We start from the raw sequence: 17302 nt of genomic DNA, 5'->3' as shown, positions 1-17302 counted from the left end.
CTTATTTTCCAAAGCACCAGAAGGCAAAACAAGAAACAATAGATGGAAACTAACAAAGGAGAGAAGCAACCTAGAACTAAGGAGAAATTTCCTGATAATGAGAACAATCAACCAGTGGAACACCTTGCCTTCATAGCAATAGCAATAGCAGTTAGACTTATATACCGCTTCATAGGGCTTTCAGCCCTCTCTAAGCGGTTTACAGAGTCAGCATATTGCCCCCAACAACAATCCGGGTCCTCATTTTACCCACCTCGGAAGGATGGAAGGCTGAGTCAACCCTGAGCCGGTGAGATTTGAACAGCCGAACTGCAGAACTGCAGTCAGCTGAAGTAGCCTGCAGTGCTGCATTTAACCACTGCGCACCTCGGCTCTTAGATTAAGGGTGCAACATTACTGGAGACCTTTGAAAAGAGACTGGGCAGCCATTTGTCTGAAATGGCATATCATCTCCTGCTTGAGCGGAGGGTTGGACTAGAAGACCTCCAAGGTCCCTTCCAATTCTGATGTGCTATGTTTGCAGAGCTGCTTTAAATGCCAGTTGGTATCTGTGAGCAGATGAGAAGGGCTGCTGTGTAAAGGTACATCTTAAGGTCATAAGCTTAATTCGATTTTACATCAAAATCTCAAACTCTTATTAAGAGGATGGTGGTTATAGGTCTTCAAATCAGCATTAACTGACTGGATAAGTCCCTGGAATTTTCCTGGTGATCATTTTGGAAGTGCTTTGCCCTTGCCTCCCTCCAAGGGCCGAGAAAGAGAAACTGTCTCAAAGTCACCCAGCTGGCTTTGTGCCTCTGGCAGGACTACAACTCTTGATCCAGTGGTGGGATTCAGCCGGTTCGCACCTATTCGGGAGAACCAGTTGGTAACTTTCTAAGCAGTTGGGAAAACCGGTTGTTGGAAGAAATCTCCTTTTGTTTTTTCCCACTTTACAGGGCTAATCCTGTAAGGAAGGCAGGAAGGAAACATTCTGGTGTTGTTTCTAGCTTAATCTTTATTGACCTGCTTACAGAAACTGCCTCTCCAGTTAACCCTTATTGCATTGTAACAGCTAAGACGAAGCGCCCATCGACCTGAGTGACCTTGAGTTGGCCACACCCACCCAGTCACATGACCACCGAGCCCCACCTCCCCTGCTGGTCATTAGGGCAGAGAACCGGTTGTTAAATTATTTGAATTCCACCACTGTCTTGGTCTCACATTTTTTAGCCTGGTGCCTTAACTGTCAGGCCTGCATTTATATTCCTTTTAGAATTTTGGCCTGCCACACTTACTCTTAATTCATTATGCTGTTTCTTTAAGTATAGTCAATGGGAGGGGGGAATAGAAGGAGTAGGCTTTTGGAATGTATTGTTTTTCATTCTTTGCTAGAAGTCAAGGTCATCCTTTGTCTCCGCACTTTCACACCTGACCGGAAGAAGCTGGGCATGGACGCCAGCATGGAAGGAGAAGATTGGACCATGTGATGGACTGTGGGTGTGGGGACAAGATCATGAACTTTTAACTGGGTGGAATCCTGATGTCATTTCCAGTATTGGGATTAACACAGATGTGCCTAAGATGTCTGTCTTATTAAACTGGAACAAAAAGGATTGTTTTGCCTTGGACTCTGATTTAATTCTGCATGATACTTGGAACGCTGACATTAACCACTACACCAAACTGGCTTGACTCCAGGGGCTAAAACTTCTAAAAGATACAAAATCTGGATTGAGGCTTTGAGTGACTGTTATGAATCATTTTTTAAAAAAAATAAAAACATCCTTAAAGCAACTCACAGCCAATAAGGCAGGGTTATTTTGAAGAGGCTCCGTGGTATTTTTCTTTCTGAAATGGAATGGACGCTGGGATTAATTATTGCTATTTCTCTACAGGGGGCTGTTCAAAAATGACCGTGTGGTGGGAACAGCTCAACTGAAGTTGGAAGCCCTGGAGGCCAAGTGTGAGCTTCGAGAGATTTTGGAAGTAGGTCTTCTCTTTTTGTGAGTCAGTATCCATGAAAATCTGGGCCAGGCTAGGTAGAATAGATTGGGCAAGCTGCTTTTGCTTGGCCTCTCAGTTTCTATGCAAGACTTGTTGAAAAGATGAGGTTTTTTTTTTTAATACAATACATAATTAAACTTTGGGATTTGTTATCATAAAATGAGGCGCTTCCTTCCAGCTTAGCTAGCTTCGAAAAAGGGTTGGATTAATTCACAGAAGTCATGGGGATCAGTAGCTCTTAGCCTTGCTGGCAGCCTGACCGGCTGTGAAGCCATTTTCTTTTCTTTTTTTTAAAATATGTTTATTTCCATTTCATTCCGTACAATCATGTATACTGTGCATAACCGGGGCATATAACATTGAATAATAAACACAGCCCTCCCTCTTATAGACAATGCCCCCCAAAATACAAACCCAATATACCACCTTGACCCACCATACACCCTCTTTCACCCCCCTCCAACTTTCGTTCTTCCTTCCAACATTCCCCTCTACTTCCTACTTCCCCTCCCCCTCTATCGCTCCTCTCTCCCAATACATTCCCTCCCTTCCTTCTCCTCCTACCTCCAATCCTCCCTCCCACCCTCTCTACCCCTCTTTCTTCTTTCGCTCTACTCCTCCCTTCGGTGTATTTCTATTGTCGATCAATATATTCAGCTTGTCCTATTTTTACACTAACATTAAAAAGCCACAGTATACAAGTGCAATCATGTGCTTTAGGATCTAACACATATTATATTTCCCCCCTCCCCCCTCCCCCTAAAACCCCACCTCCCTTCCCCCCGACTTCCCAGAGCCTGTACACGGTATAGCTTTTTAACAAACAAAGTCTAAAATATCTTAAAACAAAGGAGAAGCCATTTTCTGAGAAACTGGTAGGACTCCTTCTGCAGATGGTTGGCCGCTATGGGAACAGACTGATGGACTAGATGCAGGGGTGGGTTCCTCCAGGTTCGCACCGGTTCGCATGAACCAGTTCGTCGGTGAAACCGGAAGTAATTAACTTCCGGGAACGCCGGTACCGGTCCTGGCCCCTGTCGCTGCAAAGCGCCCTTTTGCCGGTGCGTCGCAGCTCACTTGCTCATTCCCCCGCCCATCCGCACCTCACTCCCCCGCCCGTCTGCACTAAGCCCAGCCTGCCGCTCACTGATTGGCTGGAGTCCAGCCAATCAGTGAGCGGGCTGGAGGCGAAGCGAAGCTTTTTTCGCGCTTGACCTCCATTTGAAAATTCCCTTCGGCCTTCACTTGCTGCTTCCCCCTCAGGTAAGCAACAAAGCCCCAGCAGCGGGACTCGGGAGGCTTCGAGTGGGTGGCGGCGGCCCAGCTTTCGTGAGGGAAGGCCTCCAGGTCTTCGCTCATGAAAGCTGCGGTCTCACGTGCACTACGCGGCCGAAGCTGGGTGGGGGGGCGGCGGTGGTGGCGGTGGCGGCGGTAGCGGCTGAAGTAGGGGGTGGCGGCCTAGCTTTCGCGAGCTAGGCTCGCGTGCACTATGCGGCTGAAGCTGGGGGGGCGGTAGCGGTGGCGGTAGCGGCTGAAGGGGGCGGCGGCCTAGCTTTCGTGAGCTAGGCTCGCGTGCATTACGCGGCCGAAGCTGGGTGGGGGAGCGGCATTAGTGGCGGCGGCGGTAGTGGCTGAAGCATTGGCGGCGGTGGTAGCGGCTGAAGTGGGGGGTGGCGGCCTAGTTTCCTTGCAAAAGCCGCGGGCTCGCGTGCACTACGCGGCCGAAGGCGGGTGGGGGGCATCGTTGGCGGTGGTAGCGGCGGCGGCGGTAGTGGCGGCGGCATTAGCAAGCCACTCCCATTCAGTCACATGTGTAGCAAGCCACTCCCACAAAGGAGGCCACGCCCACCGAGTAGGTTCAAACAATTTTTGAAACCCACCCCTGACTAGATGGGTTTGAGGTCTGATCCAACAGGATAGTGTTTTAAGTTTCTATTACGCTTTTTTAACTTTTGACATAAGCATCGTTCTTTAGCCTTCTGTGCTAAAGATCAAGGCCTTTTTACTGTCAATTGTTTATCGTCTACTTTCTGTTAATCAAAACTTTAAAAAACTGAATTGATTAAATTTGTTATTTGCATTCTAACTTTGTGTATCTTAGGTTGTTTTTATTTCTGCTTCCAGGGAAGAAGCTGATTTAACCTATTTAACCCAGGCAAAAACTAGGCCCCTAGTTCATTGTAAAAGCTGATACATTTGAAATAACTCCCTGTGTGCTGTCCCAACAGTATATAGTTAATTTAAACATTAGAAGCTGTCTCCTTTAAGCAACTATCTCATGGGAAATGCAACTACCTTGTGGGAAATGTAGTCCCATAACATGTGACCACATCTGTGCTCCCTGATTGGGCAGTGGGGTATTTTGCCCCGGGAAATTGTTTATTACTGCACACTCACTGAATCGCTATCAGCACTACCAGAAGCAGCTTTGTACCAGCAGCATGTGTTAGAGGAATTAATGTCTTTTTACACTACGTGAAGGGAAAGATCAGGGAAAGTCAGAAGAACCTCAGTACTGAACTGTAAGTTTTGTTATTAAGGATTCCTGACAATAAACATGATCTGAAAAATATTCCCAAGCGTGGAGTTAACTGGCTGCCCGAGCAGAACCTCATTGCCCGGAGCAGAACACCCCGTCTTCACTGTGCCTAAAGTTTCTCTGGGCTTCCAACTTTGGTTACTTGATTTAATTTTGTGTAGCATAGGTAATACGGTGGACAAACAGAGGCTATATAATTGTAGGTACCTAATGGGTTTCAGTGCCCTTAACTAGCTTTTGATGAGTAAGGGTAGTTCACTCACTCCCTGACTGCCTCCATGGTGCAGAAGAGTGAGTGAGGTTTTAAATTAGGACGTGCGAAAGCTGGCTCTAGTCCATCTGCAGCCACAAATACTTCCTGATTGACTTTGGGCCACAAAGGATTGTTGTGGGAATAACATGATGGGAAGTTTCCAAGTATGTCTCCCTCAACTCCTGGAGAAAAATAGGATAGCATAAAAAAAGAAATAGTGTCCCAATTTATATTAAGATAGCAAGTGTTTTCCTATCTGTAATGAATATGATCGTTCCTTCCTGTTGTGGCCCAGCAGGAGCCGTTGGAGCTGCCACCAGACTCCGACAGCGAGGGACCCTCTGAGTCGGCTCTGGAGGATGTGGAGGACCCTGGACAGGGTTCTGACTCCGAGCAGGGCGCAGAGAAACTGGTTGGCCACCAGGAGGTGCCTGAGCCTTGGACCAGTGGGGAGGAGACAAGGGAGAGGGAGTAGTGAGTTGTTCCTGGATGCATGCCATCGAAGAGCTAATAGGCGTCAGGAACAGTTGTGCAGTTACAGGAGGTAATTGCACTCAGCTGGTGGTCATTAGGCTCCTCTCGAGACTATAAAAAGGCTACTTGTGCACACGCCCCTCTTTGCAGAAGTCAACACAGGATCGAATGTCGGAGAACATTGTATGAGCTTGGCAGGCTGGATTGCTGCCAAGCCTTATCTGTGTTTATTGCTGCCCAAGCTTGTCTGTGCCGGTTTGCTGCCAAGGACCTGCCTGTCTGTTAATTAAATGCCGTAATTTATCTCTGGCTCGGAGTGTGCTTTGGTGTGGAATGAGGGGGGGGGGGGGGTCAGAACATCTTCCTTAACTGGGCTTGGAAGAATAATGCTGAATGGTTTTAAGATGCAAGTTTAAATAACGTAGACTCACTCAGGCTCCGATCCCACGTGGAAGGGATGAAATATCTCTCGGAGCCTCACCGCTTCATTTGAAGAAGACAATCGTATGTCTCACTCCCCAATCTTTCCCTCTTCCCCTTTCTAGCTTTTGGATGGCCGACGACCCACAGGAGGCAGGTTAGAAGTGATTGTCCGTCTCAGAGAACCACTGACATCTCAGCAGCTGGAAACCACAACGGAGAAGTGGCTGGTCATTGATCCCCTCACTGGGCCGCCAGTAAGAGCTGAACCACTCCGCGCATTCTAGCGGCTTTTTTCAGTGATGGCAAAGCTTCCATGTATGGCTTTGCGTAGAATTCTAGCCCGTTCTGAGCTTTATTTTTTGTAGCTGGGGTTCCTGTACTGTGAAAAGTCTGATTATAACGTCCCCTTCAGTCAGTACAATTCCATTTTAGAGCCGAGGTGGCGCAGTGGTTAAATGCAGCACTGCAGGCTACTTCAGCTGACTGCAGTTCTGCAGTTCGACTGTTCAAATCTCACCGGCTCAAGGTTGACTCAGCCTTCCATCCTTCCGAGGTGGGTAAAATGAGGACCCAGATTGTTGGGGGCGATATGCTGACTCTGTAAACTGCTTAGAGAGGGCTGAAAGCCCTATGAAGCGGTATACAAGTCTATCTGCTAATGCTATTGCTATAGATTGCATCCAATCCTGTGCATTCTACAGAGATAAGGAAAAGAATTGCACCAAGATATCCTAAACTCTGAAGTGTGCACAGATCTGGCAAATGTGTAAGAGTGGGCGTGCATAAATTATTTTGCAACAGTTAAATTACTTTGCATATTATATTTCAATTTTGCAAGAATTGGACGTGTTAGCAGATATCCAAGAGGGCGTTGAAGCTCTGCCTTCTGCCTCTTGTGCTTGTCCCTTGAGGTTTCACCAGACCTTTATTTCACACTATTTCAGCTCTATCCTCACAACCCATCAGAACCATAAACTCACTCCTTCATCTTTCAAATGAATACTGAAATAATAGGAACCTGGATTCCATGCCCAGAACCCCATATTCTATCTTTATCTACACTGCTGTAGAATCTTTAGTATGTATGTAACTTTATATCTCCCAACGACCAATAAGATCGCACAGGTTGGGCCTCCTCCGGGTGCCGTCGACCGGACAATGCCGGCTGGCGACCCCTCGGGGGAGGGCCTTCTCTGTAGCTGCGCCGGCCCTGTGGAACGATCTACCCGTAGAGATCCGGACCCTTCCCACTCTCCCGGCCTTTCGAAAAGCCACCAAAACCTGGCTGTTCCGGCAGGCCTGGGGCTGTTGATCAATGTCCAGCCCCACTTAGACAGAATGGATGGTGTGTAATTTTAACAACTGTATTTTTATTCTTAATTTTTAAATGTTTTTTTTTTCTTATCTTGCTCTGTAAGCTGCCCTGAGTCCCAAGGGATTGGGCGGCATACAAATTTTATTAAATTGAAAAATTGAAATTCAAAACCTTCAGTTTACGCTGATGGTTTATGTTATCCTGAAACGCCTGAATGAAAATGACCCATTTTTTTGCAGAAGGAATTAATGGACTCTCTTTTCTTCCTGTAGGCTGCCTTTTCAAAATCCAAGCCAGCAGTGGCTCCTGTGAAAGATGCAGGAAGTAGGTAGGTATGTTCTCTGACTATGCTGAAGTCTTCAGGATTTGAATTCTACACACAGTGACCTGCGGGGATCTCTTCTGTCCTTTCAACCTTGTTAAAATGTTTTTATTTTCCATTTTCCATTTTCATACAGTCACATATATACTGTGCATAACCGGGGCCATACAACATTAAACAATAATCACAGCAGTTCCTCTTGTCAACAATATCCCCAGAGATATAAATAAAATAAGACTCAAACTCATATAGAAACCCAATATACCTCTTCCGCTCTCCATACACCTCTTTCTTCCGCCCCCCTCCAACTTTCTATCTTCCCTCCATCATTCCCCTCTACCCTACTTCCCCTCCCCCTCTCCCCCTCCTCTCTCCCAGTCCACTCCCTCCCTTCCTTCTCACCCTCCCTCCCATCCTCTCTCCCATCCCTCTCTACCCCTCTTCCTTCTGTCCCACTCCTCCTCCCCTTGGTGTATTTCTACTATATGTCAATGTATTCAGCTTGTCCTATTTTTACGGAGAAATTAAAGAGAAACAGTATACATGTGAAATCGCATTACGTTGAAATCTAACACATAGTATATGTCCCCCCTCCCCTCCCCCCAAACACCCCACCTCCCTCCCCCCCCCCCCCCCCCGGGCTTCCCAGAGCCCGTACACAGTATAGATTTTTAACAAACACAGTCTAAAATATATTGAGACATAAAAAATAAAACTTTCAACCTTATGGACATTGTTCAGCCTGTGAAAGTGAATGCATGCAAGGCTTGAATGTTCAAATGAAAGAACTAAATAGATCCCAGGTGGCCACTTCAGAAGGAGCTTCTGAGTATCATTTAAGTTAATAGAATGGAAAGTAGGATAATTTGTCTTGGGCATGCAATCCACCAAGAGGTTGTCCTCTGAAAGGTTATTACCATGAAGTTTGTGCTGAATATGTTTTTGCCATAGAAAGGAAAGGATGCTTAAATGAATAAGAAACCTACCAGAGCACAGCTTTTCAAAGAAAGTGAAACATCCCTTTCACAGTAGTTTTGCAGGGAAAACTTTCTTGGTGGATTGTTATCAAAACCAGATTTGGTTTTCTCACTCTGTAGCATGTTGGCTGCTTGTGCTGTTGTCCAAAAAGGCCTCCTCAGTAAAGAAACGGTTCCACCACAAAACTGTTTACAGCCGTGACGGCCTCCTGCCGCCCTCTGCCAGCAAAAATGGAGCTCAGTCCCTCGAGCTCCATTTTTGCTGGCAGAGAGCGGCAGGAGGCTATTGTGGCTGAAAACAGAGCTTGGGAGCACGTTTTCACTGGCAGAGCATTCGTGCCACCAGACCGTGACCCGTCAAAACCGCGCTCGACTAAACTGCGTCCGACTAAACCGCATAGCTGACGTCATCAACAGGGTGACAACAGCGCGGAGACAGAAGCACACTGTAAACCCTAAACCTAAAATTAACCCCTAAACCTAAAATTAACCCCCCTAAACCTAACCCTAAACCTAACCCTTAACCTAACCCTAAACCTAACCCTAACCCTTAACCTAACCCTAAACCTAACCCTAAACCTAACCCTAAACCTAACCCTAAACCTAACCCTTACCTTAAGTTGAATCGGCTTGCTTTCAAAGCGCTATTTAAAGCACCCTTCTTTCTCCGCGCTGGCTGTTGTCGCCCTGTTGATGATGTCAGTGACGCGGTTTAATCGGGCGCGGTTTAGTCGAGCACGGTTTTGACGGATCACATAAAGAAACAACCCCAGTGAGACAAAGGCTCTCTTCAACTATAACTTAAAACATACTATGTCATGCCTGCCCGTTGAGTAGTAATTGCACAAAGGATGAAATGGAAATTGCCTGATTCAGGTTGGATACTGCTCTCAATTGTCTCAAGATGCCATCTTAGGGGGTTTTGTAATTGCATTTCTCAGCCATTGGCATCCTTCACCATGTAATGTCTGATCTATAACTACGTACATATGCATACACACATAACAAACATAATCATGTGTATACCTTCCTGTTCTGACCCTCTCCTCCGTCCAGTAACGAAAGCCGAGACAAGCTTAACTAGAATGTACTTTAATAGCAAGACCAAAATCTTGGTGGCTGAAAGCCAAGCAAACAAACAGATAAGGACTTTGGCAGCAACTCAGACAAACCTTGGCAGCAATCCAGCCTGCCAAGTTAGTTACAACAGTTCTCTTTAGTCAATGTGTTGACTTCTGCAAGAAGGGCGTGTGCACAAGCAGTCTTTTTTATAGTCTAGAGAGGACCCTAATGACCACCAGCTGAGTACAATCACCTCCTGTAATTGTGTAATTGTTCCTGACGCCTAGTAGCTCTTCAATGGCGTGCATCCAGGAACAACTCACTACTGGCTTCCGGCTCACTCTCCCTTGTCTCCTCCCCACTGGTCCAAGGCTCAGGCGCCACCTGGTGGCCAACCAGCCTCTCTGCGCCCTGCTCGGAGTCGGAACCCTGTCCAGGGTCCTCCACATCCTCCAGAGCCAACTCATAGGGCCACTCGCTGTCGGAGTCTGGTGGCAGCTCCAACGGCTCCTGCTGGGCCACAACACCTTCCTCTATGTAAATAATAATAGATGAGAAAAAACAATCACAGATTGTTTATTTGTGACCAGAATCTCAGTCTGAGCAAAGCAGACATTAAGATACCACGCAACTGTTTTGCTCAACAACAGGGCTCCCAATTGCAATCTCGTGGGTCATTAAGTGGGTGCAGTGTCAGGCAAGGAGCATGGAGTTCCTCAGGAGGAGGTAGGGGAGACCCTGGGAGACTCCGCTCCGGAACTTAAAAATCCTTCCTGCTGAAATCCGAACAGGATATTCCGCCCTTAAGCAAAGAAGCATAAGTTTGCACTGGATCTTCCTCACCTGTCTGAGACATCCCACCCTCCGTATCTTCCTATGCTGCCTCTTTGCTCAGCTTTCGCCTCCCTCTCATCTCGGGGGGGGGGGGGCAAGGTGAAAGAGCAGCCAGTAGAGGGAGTTCAGCTCCCCTTCCATGCGCAGAGGAGAACTCCTTCGGCAAGGTGCGGGAAAGGAGCTCGAATATTCAGGATTTGAGCTCCATTTCTGCACCCCACAAAGGAGTATTTTGCTCCTCTTTGAACAAGAGAGAAATGTTAAGCAGGCATTTTTAAGCAGGAGAGACGTTGCCGAATAACTAAATCAGAGTCCGCCTGGGATATTTTGATGCCTGCAGTAGAAAATCCAAAGAGAATTTATATATATATTTTTCCCCAATGGAAGAGATGGGGAGACTGCTCAAGAGCCGAGGTGGCGCAGTGGTTAAATGCAGCACTGCAGGCCACTTCAGCTGACTGTTATCTGCAGTTCAGCGGTTCTAATCTCACCGGCTCAAGGTTGGCTCAGCCTTCCATCCTTCCGAGGTGGGTGAAATGAGGACCCGGATTGTTGTTGGGGGCGATATGCTGACTCTGTAAACAGCTTAGAGAGGGCTGAAGCCCTATGAAGCTGTATATAAGTCTAACTGTTGCTAACTATTGCTATTGCTCACACAATTTGCTTTCTGTGAAGCCAGCATAATTTCCCTCTGAAAGCAGGCTTCCCCCAAAAGTAGCGGTAATGGCCTTTGGTTTCCATTGTACTGTGTTTCTGTGATTTTTGGCCAATTTTGAGGTTACGCTGTGTTTGTTTTTCCCTCCAGCAAGCCGGCCTATTCTCTGCAAAGCTTCAGCATATTAACTTCTGACAAGGAGAGGCTGGAGAAGAAGGTCAGTGATGTGGATCTCTATGTATGTGTGTCCATGCGCAAAGACACATGCAGGGAGGGGGGTGAGGCAGTCACATTGCACAACTTCCGTACACACTCTGCTTTGCTTTGCTTTAATGTACACTAAAAGGCAGGCCCTCAATTCTCTGTCCTTCAGATTAAATCATTTCTAGGAAGTGAGGGAGAAAGAAAGGAGGATACATGTGTACCTGCATCAGGGGTGGGTTCCTGCCAGTTCTAACCTCTCCTATAGAAAAGGTTCCACAAATCTACAGTGCCGTTTAGAACCGGTTCCAGCTCCCTCCCCCTGCCCGTCCTCACATCATCAAGATGAAGAGCGAGAGGAGGAATTCTGGGAGTTGAAGTCCACAAGTCTTAAAGCTGTCAAGTTTGAACACCCCTGGGGTTTTTTTCTAAAGGGTTAGGGGTGCGAGGGTCTTGTAACTTGACAGCTTTAAGACTTGTGTGCTTCAAATGCCAGAGTTCCTGAGCCAACATGCCTGGAGGAGAAATTCTGGGAGTTGAAGTCCACAAGTCTTAAAGCTGTTAAGTTTGAACACCCCTGGGGTTTTTTTTTCTAAAGGGTTGGGGGTGCCAGGGTCTTGTAACTTGACAGCTTTAAGACTTGCACACTTCAAATGCCAGAGTTCTGAGCCAACATTTTGGTTGCTAAGCAAGAGCTTTGTTAAGTTAGTTTCACCACATTTTACAAGTTGGCCACGCCCACCCAGTCACATGGCTGGCAAGCCACTCCCATCCAGTCACATGGCCGGCAAGCCACTCCCACAAAACAGGCCACACCTACAGAAGAGGTTCTAAAAAATTTTGAAACCCACCACTGACCTGCATACATACATAGTTACACACAAGGAAGTTTTTTTTTCCAGTTGACTTTATCTTTTTATAAACATTTTATCTCTTCAAAAGCATAGGTATTATAATATTTGTTCCACAAAATTCAGTAAATAACAGCTGAATCGCCCCTAATATTACCAAACATTTCCCTGTTTTGCTTTTGTTCTTCTTACATGTGAGTTTGATCACATAAGCAGTTTAAGTTTCCAATATTGAGTCAATATTCACCTTTTACAATATTAAACTAAATGTTGACAGGGCGAGAGACAGATAGGTGATAAGAAGAAGTGTGAAACGTACAACAAATTGTCTATACATGAGGAAAATTCTTGGGTTTCAGTTCTCGGCATCCTTTTCCGTCGTTCCAGAAAAATAAAGGTCATGAGAATTTTCCATAGTAGAATTGCAAACCAAATATTGATGGGACTGCACATCTCCAAACACCCTGGTTCTGTATAGCATGGCGCTGAGGATAGCATTGGTCACAGCTGGAGAGAGAGGGAAAGAGAGAGATGGATATTTATGTTCTGCCCATTTTTTCTGCGGGTTATTTTTGTTTTCTGATCCTGCTGCTTCAACATAATCTTATGTTTTGTTTTGTTTTCAAAGTAAAGAAAAATAAAACTATCTTTTAGATTTCCCTTGTGAAACATGTCTATCCTTCCTAAGGTCTTATTTTGTGCCAAACTAAAAGAGAAAGGAGGAGATGTAAGTGCTTTGTTCAAGGCAGTGGTGGGTTTCAAAAAAATTTTTGGAACCTACTCTGTGGGTGTGGCCTCCTTTGTGGCTGTGGCTTGCCAACCATGTGACCTGGTGGGAGTGGCTTGCCGGCCATGTGTTTCTCTCTCTCTCTCTCTCTCTCTCTCTCCCCTTCCTTTTGTCTCTCTATCCCTTTTTCCTTTTTTTCTTTCATCTTTCTTTTTTTCTTTTTTATTTATTTCTTTCTCTCTCTCTCTCTCTGTGAGTCTGTGTGTGTGTGTGTCAGTGGTGGGTTTCAAAAAATTTTAGAACCTACTCTGTGGGTGTGGCCTCTTTTGTGGGAGTGGCTTGCCGGCCATGTGTTCTCTCTCTCTCTCTCTCTCTCTCTCTTTCCTTCCTTTTGTCTCTCTATCCCTTTTTCCTTTTTTTCTTTCATCTCTCACTTTTTCTTTTTTTCTTTTTTTCTTTATTTCTTTCTTTCTCTCTCTGTGTGAGTCTGTGTGAGTCTGTGTGTGTGTCAGTGGTGGGTTTCAAAAAATTTTGGAACCTCTTCTGTAGGTGTGGCCTGCTTTCCGGGTCCACTGGTGGAACCTCTTCTAACCGGTTCGGTAGATTTGACGAACCGGTTCTACCGAACTGGTGCGAACTGGTTAGGAACCCACCTCTGACTGTTACCTTCCCACTAAAGGTGGTCCCTATTTTTCTACTTGCATTTTTTGCGTGCTTTCGAACTGCTAGGTTGGCAGAAGCTGGGACAAGTAACGGGAGCTCACTCCATTACGCGGAGCTAGGGATTCGAACCACCGAACAGACAACCTTTCTAATCTAGGCCTGTATTGCTCAGTGCCTGTAAGTCTCCCCCTTAGCACCTGTTCAGGAGAGTTCAGAAGGTTGGAAACGCTCTTGAGGTTGGATGTTTCTGGGGGATGATTATTCATCCTGACAATTAGCTTGCTAGAATTCGGTCCTAGAATGTCTCTTATTGTGTATTCTGCACTCTCCCAATGATTTGGTCAGGGATTTACGAACGCCTCACTCTTGCTAACAGATAGCGATGTACAATCAAGCTGGTCAGCCTCCACCCAGGGACCTGGTAGAGCAGCATCAAAGCATCATTCAGAAGATCAACTGGCAAAAGTCCCAGCTACAGCACGGAGGAGCTGCCATCATGAAAGGTATTTTGATATGGACGGCTGAGCTACGGAACTGTCTTTCTCCTCCGAACTGACCTTGGTACACCAGTGAGCCCCAAGCGACGGTTCCTGACCATGTTTTACCTTCATTCTACAGAATATCTGGCTCAATTGGAGCAATACCTCCAATGGTACACAGAGGCAGCACGGCGCCTTGGAAATGATGGAAAACGGGTACGGAGTGGTTTTGTGGAATGGCGGTAGGGCGAGGGAAGAAGAAAAATCCTTTTTCAAGCCCTCCATGAGCTTGGTTTTCAATGGATGAGCACTTATTTAAAAAGAGAATTGGGATATGTGTCGATACTAGGGGCAGTTTGAACACAGGCCTCAACTAAAATGCTGTCTCCTCTACTCTTTGGCAGGAGGCAGCTAAGGATGCCCTTTACAAGCGCAATCTGGTGGAAAGGGAGGTGAGTAGATTCTTCTTTTCCCTGCCCAGTTGGTCAGGGAAACAAGTCCGGAACCTTTTCCATTTTGTATCATGGGTTCCCCTTTGGGGGGGGGGGGGTCCCTTCTTTCTTTTTGGACAGGAAGAAACGGTTTTCCTGAAGGATTTTAAGTTTGCACAATTTAACTGAGTGCTCGTGCTACTGAAAGTGTTCTACAAATCAGGGGCTTCTTATCTTGGCATCTTTTAATACTTGTGGACTTCATATAGCAATAGCAATAGCAGTTAGACTTATATACCGCTTCATAGGGCTTTCAGCCCTCTCTAAGCGGCTTACAGAGTCAGCATATCGCCCCCACAATCTGGGTCCTCATTTCACCCACCTCGGAAGGATGGAAGGCTGAGTCAACCTTGAGCCGGTGAGATTAGAACCACTGAACTGCAGATAGCAGTCAGCTGAAGTGGCCTGCAGTACTGCACCCTAACCACTGCAGCCACCTCGGCTCTTAAAGAGGTTATTCCAGAAGCCATAGAGCCTGCATTCATTTCCTAGATTTCCTTATAGCTACATCCATCACTCTGCTCTCTTTTGCATCAGGCATTTGGCACACTCTTTGATTTTCTCGTCCCGTACCGGTTGGAACGGGACGAGCAACCCACCACTGATATATAGATATATCCTTTCCGCCTCCTATGTTCTCCACCGCAACTCTGTGAAGTAGGTTTAACTTACCCCTTGCATGATAAGGCGGTACTAGAACTAACAAACTTCTGGTTTTGAGCTAGTGCCTTAACCACTAGACCAAACTGGTTCTTATGAATGCCATTGATGGTTTACCTGTACTTTTCTTGGAAACATTGATGTGCCTATATGTTTTTATCTTTCAGCTGCAGAAGTTCCGGAAATGAAGCAAAAGCATTTATCTATCCAAGCAACAATGCTTTCAAGCACGGTCTTTTCACTGTTACAGGTGAAGGGGTAGTGGAAAGACCAAAATGCGTAGGCTGTATGCTGATGGATCAGTCATGCCACAGACCGATTCTTGATTAATTGACTTTGCAGAGAATTCTTCCTAGGCTTCACCATAAGTACATTGTAACCCCAATGACCTGAAGAGAGACAATCCATGTGACAGGTGCCTTATTAGCTACATCCACCACTCCTTCCTTCCTTTTGCACTAAGCATTTTGCACATGCTCTGTTTTTTTAAAAATTGGGATTCCAATTTTTAAATCTACCTTGTATACCGGTTGAAGTACAAGTCCCATTCACATGGTCTTTCTCCCCTGACCAGGGTATTTAAATGGTTTTAGGTGTGTAATGTAGAGATCCATTGCAGTGATGGGAGATTCCAGAACATCCCAAATTAACTTGAGGTGGCCCAGTTTGGAATTTGGCACTTTCAGTGTGTTTAACGAGGTTATTCCAGAAGCCATAGAGCAGTGTTTCTCAACCTTGGCAACTTGAAGATGTCTGGACTTCAACTCCCAGAATTCCCCAGCCAGCATTCGCTGGCTGGGGAATTCTGGGAGTTGAAGTCCGGACATCTTCAAGTTGCCAAGGTTGAGAAACACTGCCATAGAGCCTGCATTCATTTCCTAGATTTCCTTATAGCTACATCCATCACTCTGCTCTCTTTTGCATCAGGCACACTCTTTGATTTCCTGGCCCTTGGTGGTGTATTCTGACAACTGAAAATTCACTTTTGACTCACGTCATTACTTTTCAGGGGTTTTCAGTGGTCAAATAGATCTCGTTGGGATTCCTTGTGTGTGCAGCCTTGCGTGCCTTGTATGCCAGTTGAGGGTCCTGCATATGTTGGTATCCTTCCCTTCTGAGAGCTAAGTAGTCTGCTCTTTAAAACAATCTCTAACACGGAGAAGTATGTAGCCACAAGACTCAATAGTTTTTGATGGGTCTGGACCAGTGGTGGGTTGCTAATCCCGTTCCAACCGGTTCGATTGGAACGGGGCCGGCAGCCTCCTCGTGCACGCGCGCAGTTCACGCATGCGTCTTAGTGCCTGCACGATGCTCCAGCTGCTCGCGGAGAATCGCGCAGGCACTGTATGTGACATCCAGCTGCTCGCGGAGAATCGCGCAGGCGCTGTATGTGCCATGTGCCTGTGTGGAAGCGCAGAAGCCTTCAAAGACCGGTAAGGAGGGCGGGCGGGTGGGCGGGCGGGCCCTTCGCCGTTCCCGGAAGTTACTTACTTCTGGGTTCGCCGACCAACCGGTCCGTGCAGACCGCCACGGACCAGTTGATACCCACTCCTGATATATATATATCTACTACCAAAGAGTAGAGGAGACAGCATTTTAGTTGAGGCCTGTGTTCAAACTGGACCGCCGCGGACCAGTTGAAACCCACCCGATATATATATATATATATCAAGCTATTTAGTTTGCCTAAGATGCAATACAGCACAGGTTCAAATCCCAGTAAGGGGATTGAAACCCCACCCCTGGTCTGGACTTATAACATACACTTTCTCGTTGTTTCTACCTTGTCTTGGAGGGACCAAGAGGCAAAGCATCTTTGAAGACTGCTAAATGAGATGGTTCCCTTCTTTAATGCATAGAGAGTAGCAGAGCAGACTTTCTCCTAGGGAAAGAAATAACTCTTCAGTTCTGGCGTACAAACAGTTTGTGAAATTCATCCATGGTACTCTTACGAAGGTTAGATTTTTCTTCTCATAACATCTGTGATTGTACTGTTTCTCTTGAATGGAAAATGGTATCTGATAAGATAAAACTCCCTACTTCCTGACACATTATATAGAGCAGTGTTTCTCAACCTTGGCCACTTGAAGATGTCTGGACTTCAACTCCCAGAATTCCCCAGCCAGCATTCGCATTCAGCATTCGCTGGCTGGGGAATTCTGGGAGTTGAAGTCCAGACATCTTCAAGTGGCCAAGGTTGAGAAACACTGATATAGAGTGTGATTGTGTCACTTAGCTCCCCTCTTCCCCACACAAAGACAGGGGAGAAGCTACTGAAACCTGTTGGGGTGCTTTTTTAAAAAAATATAATCCATTTTGACAGATGGAAATGTGATCTTTCCTAGTTCTTTTTTTTCTGGAAGATTTGAGTTTAAGAAATTAACTCAGGA

At 46.2% G+C, this 17302-nt stretch overlaps 1 protein-coding gene across 1 annotated transcript in view; it reads left to right on the top strand.

The window, feature by feature from the left end:
• CC2D1A (coiled-coil and C2 domain containing 1A) overlaps window positions 1-15701 on the top strand; it is a 76392-nt gene extending 60691 nt beyond the window's left edge. Inside the window, exons 23-30 of the mRNA XM_032211411.1 lie at window positions 1878-1968; window positions 5798-5929; window positions 7263-7318; window positions 10991-11057; window positions 13659-13785; window positions 13901-13977; window positions 14166-14213; window positions 15080-15701. Coding sequence (XP_032067302.1) covers window positions 1878-1968; window positions 5798-5929; window positions 7263-7318; window positions 10991-11057; window positions 13659-13785; window positions 13901-13977; window positions 14166-14213; window positions 15080-15100 — 619 coding nt within the window. The 3' untranslated portion in view covers window positions 15101-15701. The remainder of the gene's footprint in view (window positions 1-1877; window positions 1969-5797; window positions 5930-7262; window positions 7319-10990; window positions 11058-13658; window positions 13786-13900; window positions 13978-14165; window positions 14214-15079) is intronic.
• The last annotated feature ends 1601 nt before the right edge of the window (window positions 15702-17302 follow it).

This window comes from Thamnophis elegans, chromosome 2, assembly GCF_009769535.1.
Source record: "Thamnophis elegans isolate rThaEle1 chromosome 2, rThaEle1.pri, whole genome shotgun sequence".
NCBI classification, from domain to species: Eukaryota; Metazoa; Chordata; class Lepidosauria; order Squamata; family Colubridae; genus Thamnophis; species Thamnophis elegans.
The sequence above is the reverse complement of the archived record's forward strand: the minus strand, read 5'-3'. Positions and strand labels throughout refer to the sequence as shown.